The following is a 10,102-nucleotide window of genomic DNA, read 5'->3' as shown; positions in this document are numbered from 1 at the left end:
CCAGTACCATGCAGTTTTTATCACAATTGCTCTGTAGTACAGCTTAAGGTCAGGCATGGTGATTCCACCAGAAGTTCTTTTATTTTTGAGAATGGTTTTTGCTATCCTAGGTTTTTTATTATTCCAGATGAATTTNCAAATCGCCCTTTCTAAGTCCACACTTTCTAATCTTTCTTAAATAGTTCTACTAACTGAGGACCAAACATTTGAATAATGAATCTACCTACTCAAATTACCACAGTAACTAAAATAGACTCACCTTTTAGCACAATGTTACCCAGAAATTCCCTTGCATGTGCACAAATGAGAGGGATTTTCATATTAACAGATTGGTAAGTAATAAAATAAAACTCACATCCAAATTATGTCACACATAAGCTTTTATAGTTTCAATTTTGTAGTTTCAATTTCATGTATCATAAACAAAACAGGATTTTTAAACACTGGTTATGATGTACTGAGGAAATAGATAACAATTTTTGGCATAAAACTGAGTTGAAGAATGGGTAATTAACTCTTGGTGCTACAAAGTCCAGGGACTTCTCGTTTTTGTATAGTAAGGATTCTCAACTAGATAGTTATCCCCCAAGAAGTGTCTAGATGATTATTCTTGCTTAAAAGGAGTAAGAAAAAAAATACACAAGAGAGAAGATGATTTGATAGGAATTGGCAGAAGACACAGAAAAAAAAGTAAGGTCAAAGTATTTAAAAAAGTTCTCAGCTTAGTATTTATTTATTCTAAGCAAAATAAAATTAGATTATTAAAGTTTTCATAAGTTGTTCTAATAATCTTTTTATAGCTAAACATCTATTGATGTCTTTGATCTTCATTGTGACCTCTGTACTAAATGGCTTATAATCATCTTGGAAATTTTGTGGTTCTTTTATATTCATGTTATCCCAAGTAATTTTTTCTCAAATATTTGGGAGTTACTCTTAATAAAAATATATTGATTTTCTGTAATATAGCAGTTACTAAGTGTGAGACTCAAATGCATGAGCAACCTATGCCTTGGAGTTTATTACTTTGCCTGGTTCTGTGCATTGGCCATGCAGATGGACTTCATGTGGTGCCAGCCCGACACTACCATTTCTAGAATCCAAAATGACCTCAGCTGTGTGGTTAGAAAGAAGCGCCAGTGGAAATGCAGGTGGTGATGTTGGTGAGGAGTTCATGGTTTGGGTTTCCTGTCATCATAGTGGTATGACTCAAAAACCAGAGTTCCATGTGAGTTTCCATAATACAAGCTGTGAAGCACAGATGATACAGGGGATCACCTCTTCCAAATTAGATAAGAACCAGCTTAGATACAGGAGGAGAGAATCTCACCCTCATCAAGAGAGTAAAGAAAATAGGCATCTTTAATCAACAACAGCTGTTGGACACAAGAGACATGTTCAACTTATGTAGGAGGTACTAAATTCTTCATTCCATTATAGCATTGGGTCAAGGATCAGGTTCTCAAGTCTCGGTGTCATGAAGGCTTCTAAGGTAACTTAGGTATGAACATTGAACCTAAAATAAGTTATTCCTTCCATATAATCCCAAGACGAAGGTAGATAAGGACAAGATGAATGCAAAAGACGATCCTGTTCAAATGGTGCAAATAGGATCTACCCAGAAGCCACTAAGACGGAGAGAAGTCTGCCACCTGGTTCCCCTGTTCTGTAAAAGAAAATGTGTTTTATTTGAGTCTTGATTATTTGTTTGTTTGTTTGTTTTGGAGAGTGAGTCTTATTATATAACCTAAGTTGACCTTGAACTCTGTCCTCTTGCCTCAGTCTCCCAAGGCTGTAGTTAGGAATATGTACTACTGTGCTTAACTGAGAATGATTGATTAAGGTTTTGTCTCTTTTTCTGGGAATGGTTTTTTTTGTGGTTTTTAGCTTTATTCTCTGATCATCATTTTTTAATGTGAGAAGTGGCCTAGATTTTAGCTTACATATTTTATGACTTTTTGGTGATTCTTTGTGAGTTCCACATCATGCACCCCAGTCCTGTACATCTCCCCAATTCTCTTCTATCTACTCTTTACTCTTGCAAACTACCCCCCCCCAAATAAAACACACACACACACACACACACACACACACACACACACACACAGACACACACACAAAGGAGCAAACAAACAAACTCCCAATGCATAGAAAAACATCTATTCGCTCAAGCTGTAGTATGCAACAGTATATCCCTATGTCCACACATTTTTGCTTGCAAATGTTCTTTGCAATGGGTCTGGTTCAAGGCCTCTGGCTTCTGTAACACCACCAATATTGGATCCTTATTAGGATTCCTCCCAGTTATCCTGTTGTTACGATCTGGCATGGAGATGCTGTAGCCTTGGAACAGCAAGACTTTTTTTTGTATGTTTGGTTGGTTTTTTGTTTGTTTGTTTGGTTTTTCACAAATTCCAACCATTCATAGATAATATAGATTTTGAGGTGGGCCATCTCAGAGGCCTGGATCTGGACCTGAGTGGTAGCTGAGCTGGTTAGCCCATTGTTTTCCCTTATCTGCACCACCAGGGAGAGCTCTCGAGCACTGCTCTGGTCACTCACTTTTGCCATCAGTAGGAGGCAGGGTCAGCCCTCTTATTCTCATGCCCTTTTGGCTGGTTCCCCCACACCCACACCTTTAGAGCCAGCTAGCTGCACTGTGCTATCCAGTCAAGTCAAGGGCACGTTCTCCCTGGGCCAGCTCTCTTGCTCTCACACCCTCAAGGCTGACTCACCCATGCCTTTGCCAGCTCCATTGTGTTCCAGGTGAAGTGCGGGGCCTGCTCTTTTGAGTCCTTCAGCCAGTGAGGGGGCAGGGCTAGCTCTCCCACCCTCTTGCCCAGCTCTCCCAACTGCCACAGGTGGAGGGGATGCTCACACCTGTGCCACCTCAGGGTGGAAGTGCGGTGATGCCTTTGGGATGCACACATTTGTGCCCACCACCAGAGTCAGTTCTGCCATACTGTCCAGGTGAGGTGCAGGGCTCACTCTCTGAGTGCTGCAGCTGTTGTGGGGCAGGGCCAGCTCTCCTGTGCTCCTGACCCTCTGGGTAGCTTTCCTAACTTTGGGAGTCAGCTCTCCCACACCCCTGTACGGGACAACCCCACTCTGCTGCCTGGTCATCTTCTCTCTACCAGAACTGTGTGGCATAGTCTCTGTCTATCTTCCTTCTCCTGTGCCGCTTGGGATTTGATTTGATTTTTATGTGTCCTAGGCATGAAACAGCTTTGGCCATCAAGCCAGGCATCAAACTAGGATAAACATAGGACTGCCATCTGCTCTGCCTCAAGCTGATGTAAGAACAACATGACCAACATGGTGTCTCTTTGCCCATTGCCAGGGGCATTGCCAGCTTATGTATATATATCTTTCTAGGCCCAGTTTCTGACTATAAAGTGTTTTAAATAACTGGTTTTGATTCAAGCTAGTACTCTAGTAATACTATTTTTAATTTGGTGACTTTCATTTGGATCTTATTTGAATTTACCCTATTAATCAAAACTTATCTAAAAATATTTTTGAGATAGCTCCCTGCAGCTTAGGCTCTGTGAGACATGCCTTCAAGATTCTTAATAACAGTTTTATGATCCTATCTATGGTTCATTCTTTTTTTTAAACTTTTTTTATTAGATATTTTCTTTATTTACATTTCAAATGCTATCCCGAAAGTTCCCTAGACCCCCCCACCCCTGCTCCCCTACCCACCCACTCCCACTACTTGGCCCAGGCCTTCCCTTGTGCTGGGTTATATAAAGTTTGCAAGACCAAGGGGCCTCTNTTCCCANTGATGGCCGATTAGNCCATCTTCTGCTACATATGCAGCNAGAGACACAAGCTCAGGGGGTACTGGTTAGTTCATATTGTTGTTCCACCTACAGGGTTGCAGAACCCTTCAGTTCCTTGGGTACTTTCTCTAGCTCCTCCATTGGGGACCCTGTGTTCCATCCAATAGATGACTGTGAGCATCCACTTCTGTTCTATGGTTCATTCTTACATGATTCTTTTAGGGCTGGGGAATGTGCCCTTGTTTTGAAGGCATGAAGGTTTGGGTTTGATATCTATCACTGAGTGGAGAATCCCTAAAAACTTTCTTGTTTAGGGGAGTAATCGAGTTACTTGTGAGTCTTGGGAAGTCTTTTCTATTGATACACAGTCTTGAGGAAGCAGCCTAAAGTCTTTCTGGGGTTTTAGCACCCAATCTTCTTATCTTTGACTTAATCTTAGCCCCAAGGACGTGTTGTAGGGGTGGTGCCCTAGGTTTAGTAGTTGCCCTGAGGCTGTTCCTTGGAAAATGATGGCCAAGCTAGTTAGTTCATTTGTTTCATAGACAACGAAAGTGAGCATATTGGAAGCAGTGTGTCCTTAGCCTAGCACTTCAAAGAGTAAGAATCTGAGTCCTTTCCTGGTTGGTTTGGTTAATATGATAACGTGGACAACGTGATGTCTGCTGTTTTTGTTATCATAAAGCTATTACCAGGACTTATTTTGAATATACAGTTGATTGCTGATTAGGAGAGCCATGTGTTTGGATTCTAGTGAACATTGTCTATGAACAAGACTGTATGTAGACTGGAAACATGAGGACACTTGGGAGTCACCACCAGTATTTTGAAGATCTGAGGGGAGAGAAATCTGGAAAGATCTTCTCATAATAAAGTTAATAAAAACGTAAAGGACTCCTGAGCATCGTGTGTTATGCTGAGGGACCAGTAGGTAACGGTACTCATAATGCAACCTAGGGTCACTCTGATACTGTGTTGGGGAGCAAGACTCTGACTTGTGGAGAAGGTAAGTTTAATTGGTTGATATTTGATGGGGCCATTGCAAAATTACAACACAGTACAAGAGAAAGGGGGTATGAAGAAGTTTAGAGTATGTAGAAATAGGTGATTATCCTGATTATCAAAGAATATTAACTGATTAAGAGGACAAGACAGAGGTGAACGGCAATGAAAATTCCCAATAAGGGGCTCAGTAGGTGTAGCCTTGTTCTTGCAGAAGTCTTAGGTTCAATTGCCAGCACCATATGGTGGCTCACAGTCATCCCAGTGACCCTATATGTACCCTGATCTCATGGGCACCCAGCATGCGTGTGGTACATGCCCTCACATAAAGGCAAAACCCTCCTATAAATTAAATCTAAAAAGAAAAAAGGCAATCAAAACATTTCAACTGGGAATTCTAGAGAAAAATACTTAAAAATCCAAATTAGTGACTAGGTAGTGGATTGATTGAAATCAGGATTATCAAAGCATCAGAATGTCAGAGATAGTTTTAATAGAAGGTTCTCCTGCCTAATCATTAAAATAACAATACTTAGCATACTTTCACAGTAGTACAAGCAAACAAAACCAGAATTGCATGAGCTGTTTCTGGAGTAAATTACATGGAGCCCTTTCAAGCAGTGCGTGTAGCTATGGATGCTTGATTGGAAAGGCTGCGTAATTCCCGAGCAGAGGGTTTTTCTTCCCTGTAATTAGTCTTGCTGTGATTCATACGGTCTTATCGCTTAGATTTTATAATTCAAGTGAAAATATTCCCTTGACATTTGAAAACTCAGAAGGCTTCAAATGTGTTTTTATGGAACTAAGATCATTACTACGGCTGCTACGACTGTTGTTTTTCTAAAGCCTATTTTTCTTACTTTTTAAAAAAAATTTAATTCGATATTTTCTTTATTTATATTTCGGATTTTATCCCCTTTCCCCATTTCCCCTCCGAAACCTCCCATCCTCTCCCCCACTCCCTCTGCTCACAAATCCATTCACTCCTGCTTCCTTGTCCTGGCATTCCCCTACACTGGGGCATCACAAGACCAAGGGTCTCTCTTCTCATTGATGTCCCACAAGGCCATCCTCTCCTACATATGCAGCTTGAGCCATGAGTCCCACCATATGTACTCTTTGGTTGGTGGTTTAGTCCCTGGGAGCTCTGGGGAGTATTGGTTAGTTCATATTGATGTTCCTCCTATGGGGCTGTAAACCCCTTCAGCTCCTTGGGTCCTTTCTCAAAGCCTATTTTTCTAAAGACCATTTTTAATCTCATTCACACTGACGTGAAGGTGGAGATTTACCCAGTGGCAGTGATGGGAACAAGACACGCAGACACACAGCATAGACCCACAGCATCAGACCCACAGCATCAGACCCACAGCATCAGACCCACAGCATCAGACCCACAGCATTAGACCCACAGCATCAGACCCACAGCATCAGCGCTGGACAGGTCTGGATTCCTGGACTTTGGCTGCAGAGATTTGGGGCTCCCATCCTGGTGTCCGCCATTCTATGTCTTTCCTTTGCTTCTTTCTGCCTTGCAGCTTCAATGTCCTTTATCAGCTCTGTGGCTTCCTCCCTCCTCTTCCCATAATTCACTAGTTCATATTCCAGGGAGCAGGAAGTTGGCCGGCTGGGCTAATTAAACATTGCCTCTGTATGAGAGTGCTTCCTTCCCACTTTCAGGGAAGATGTGTCATATAGTACCAAAGTCACAGGAGAGCCTTCTGCAGAATCCTGGCCAGCACCTCTCCTGTTTATAATACATGTTGAGTTAAGCAAGTGTGGTGTGGATACTCTTGCAATCCTCTATTTTGTCTAAGGAAGGCCTGTACAACACCAATGTAGTTTTGTCAGGAACACTTGGAAATGTGTGAAATATTTGATGTACCTTAAAGGAAAAAATAAAAAGACTACTGTTGTTTATTCAACAGCCATTCTACTGTTCTTCCTTCAATCCGATTCAATTCTAAGTTCTCATAGTGTTCCAGGATGGAGAGTCTTGGTTAAACTGACTTTTAGTGATAAATGTCCCTGTCAAAGGATCGGTTTAGGTGGTGACATGTAATGTAATTCTAGAAAAAAGACATATGAGAAGATGAAAGCTATGAGCTTGGTAAAGCATTTGCTTACCTTTTAAAGAAATTTCAGTTTAATGTTCTCAGAATATGGTATGAGCTGGGAAGAGGGACCACCAGCTCATCCTGAGGTGTACAGTATTCCATGGCTATTTCTCTCACTGCTGTATCTACCTTCCTTGTTATCAGTTATACATGAGACTGTGCATGCCTCAAAAAGGAGAGACTACAATTTGTAGTTATCTATGCAATGCTTACTCTTCCAGCTATTGGGTAAATCCAAAGATAGGTGTCATTCTGTGAATTCTGCCTACATTTAACACAATTTGCCCACTACCTACCCATCCATACTCGACGTATCTCAAACGTTTTTATATACATATTTTAAGATTCAGTTTTATTCATTTAAAAGTGTTCACTAAAAATTCACTTATAGTCCTGAAATTTCTAATAAAATGACAAATAACTTTATAGTTTATGAGATCTCCCATATCGCTAATAGGAAAGTGTGATCCAGGGAGTGGGCAGACGTCTCTGTGGGTCAGAGTACTTGTTCCCCCCCCCCCCTTTGTAGCATGTATAAACTCCCTCCAGCCCTACAAATGCTAGTCAGTAGGGATGAAGCTTCTAGTAGATTCTAAGCTCAATTTTTCCCTGTCCAATGACATATATGTGGTGTCTTCAGCAACAGGTTGTGGAGAATAACCAATAGCATTGGCAATAGCCTGTGATGTTTTTAGGTACAAAAATCCCAACACCGAGAACTCCTTTGATAATGACTGAAAAGGATAGAACTCATTCTTGGTCCCAGGGATTCTTTCTGGTAGCATATGATGTCCATTTGTGTCATTTTCTCCTACCATTATATTTAACTCTATCTAACTTCATTTTGTACAGGCATGCATTTTAGAAAGCTTCTATAGTAGTAGGTTTCCTTATGCAAGATGGGACACTGGATACTCTTGTAAAGGACCTGGATCCAATTCACAGCACCCACATGGCGGGCCACAACTCTAAGTCAAGTTTTATGGGATCTTACATTCTCTCCTGGCCTCCATGGGCACTGTATCTATTAGTACACAGCCATACATGTGGGCGAAGCACCAATACACATAAACTGAACTAAACAAATAGATAACTAATTCTATGCACATCCAATCATGAGAAGGTTGTGTAGAAGACTTTGATAGAAACTAGCTTCAAAATGTTACAATGTTTTGCTTTTCATTTCTTGTTTTTATTTGTGTGTGTGTGTGTGTGTGTGTGTGTGCAGTGCTTGTGTGTCCATGTGCACATGGAGGTCAGAGGACAACTTGGGAGAGTCAGTTATCTACTTCCACTATGTGAATGCCAGGACTGAAGTTGGGTTGGCAGGTTGGCAGCCAGTGTCTTTACCCACTGAGCCATCTTGCCGCCCCATTGTTCTTATTTTCTTTGCTCTTTCTTTTTCTGTGTACAATCGACTAATAATTTGTGAGAAAAACCATATATGATACATAAAAATGGTAAGGTGCAAATTTTTTGATAGAAAGCTGTAGTAAAAAAAACAAAACAAAGCAAAAAGAAACCAAGACTAAAAAGTATTTTGAAAAAGTAATCATGTTTCTGTAGTTTCCTAGCCCCAGTGCTGGGTGGGGGAATCTGCTGTGCTCCACCATGGATAACAGGTGGTGGAGCAGTTCAGCTTCTATCTTTGTAGAAGCCCTAGCTGTCTAGCATATTCCCTCCCTCCCTCCTTCCTTCCTTCCTCTTTCCCTTTCTGCAAAATGTTAATTTTGTTAAAAATATGAATTAAAGAATTATTAAAGGAGATATATGTGAACTTGATGCAAGTTTTCAAATGTGATATCTATTCAAGGCTAACCCACCTCCACCCCCATCCCCAAGCACTGGGGTTCAAGCCCAGGACCTGGGGCATGCTTGGCAACCTGTTACTGAGTTGGCTTCAACAGCAGGATCCTCCTTAATTGCCATTTCTCTTTTGTTGTAGTGAGTTGCTGTCCTCAGGTTATGTAGAGAGACAGATTGAACATGGAGGTAAAGTCGTGGAGAACAAAGTAAGTGAATTTTCCTTCCTTTGTGGGGTATCGAGTTTGGGGCCCCGACTTCGTGCTTGCTAGATGTGCCTTCTACCAATTGAGCTGTGACCCTTAAATGAAAACTGGATCTGACTCAATGAATGTGTGCAAGTCTGACTCTTAAACGGCTCTGCTCAGTTGTTGTAGAACAATCAAGTGTAAGATCAACAGTAGTACGTGCGATCTGAGGTATGAACATGAATGGGCTCAGAGGAGTACATTCACATGGAAATGAAATTGCTGCTTTGGTAAATCTTTAAGACTGTAATTTTTAATTTAAAAATGTTAAAATATGTAATTCAAAGTCAGAGATGCACGTAAAACCAGATAAGGACTAATGAGTCACCTTATAACTTCCATCCAATTGGAGCTGTTGTGGAGCCTGGTCAGTGAGACCATCAGCCCATGTGTTGCTTTGCCCTATCCTCCCCTCCAAGCCCTTGGCTCCCCCCACTCCTGTTCCATGAGACTACCCTCACTTGTGAGCTCACCTCCTCAGACCCCCCTCACTGGTGAATACCCCTGCCCCTGAGACCACCCTCACTGGGGAGCCTGGACCCCAAGACCATCCTCACTGGCGAACCCCCCAGACCACCCTCACTGGGGAGCCTGCCCTCCCCAGACCACCCTCAGTGGGGAGCCCACCCTCTTAGCACTGCCATTTATGGTTCCATCACCAAAGCTTCTGTCTATTTAGTTTAGTTTTGTCTATTTGCATTTAAATTGTCTCAAATTTATTTCATCATTTTGCTCTTTATAATGTACTTGAGGAAAGAACATTGTTTATCTTGTACAGTTTCTCACTGTCTAGATTTTAGATTTGACTATAATTTTACATTAGGGCCAGTAAAATCCACCTTGATGATTATCTTTAACAGAACAGTTGATTTTTGCCTTTAGGGCCTTTTAGGTTTCATTGAATACAGTATTATCCCCCACAATCCTGACTTTAAAGTTCCATTCTAGCTGTTTTGAAATCTTCTCCCTCTAAGGCTGTAAAATATCCTTATGTACAGACAAAAGAGATACATATTTTTATTCTTTTATTTATTTATTTATTTATTTTTATTTATTTATTTTTTTCAAGGTGATCCACGTGGGAGAGGTTTATTATGCGGGAGTGGGGGAGCAGCAAAGCAGGTAGAAGGGTAGAGAAGAGCAGAGAGAGAGA

The 10,102-nt window shown here is 41.2% G+C and overlaps 1 protein-coding gene and 1 non-coding gene across 13 annotated transcripts in view; one reads left to right on the top strand and one right to left on the bottom strand.

The window, feature by feature from the left end:
- The window catches only part of Adam22 (ADAM metallopeptidase domain 22), a 231,769-nt gene that overhangs the window by 106,579 nt on the left and 115,088 nt on the right, over nucleotides 1-10,102 (top strand). For all 12 annotated transcript variants that reach the window (XM_021188464.2, XM_029534613.1, XM_029534614.1 and 9 more), the window contains one exon: nucleotides 8,844-8,910. In XM_021188464.2, coding sequence (XP_021044123.1) covers nucleotides 8,844-8,910 — 67 coding nt within the window. The remainder of the gene's footprint in view (nucleotides 1-8,843; nucleotides 8,911-10,102) is intronic.
- Nucleotides 3,202-3,345, bottom strand: LOC115063478. The gene has a single exon (XR_003843352.1). It is a non-coding gene; the product is annotated as a small nucleolar RNA SNORA48 (small nucleolar RNA).

Source organism: Mus pahari, chromosome 2 (genome assembly GCF_900095145.1).
Source record: "Mus pahari chromosome 2, PAHARI_EIJ_v1.1, whole genome shotgun sequence".
NCBI lineage: Eukaryota > Metazoa > Chordata > Mammalia > Rodentia > Muridae > Mus > Mus pahari.
Note: the sequence above shows the minus strand (reverse complement) of the source record. Positions and strands in the feature narration are given on the sequence as shown.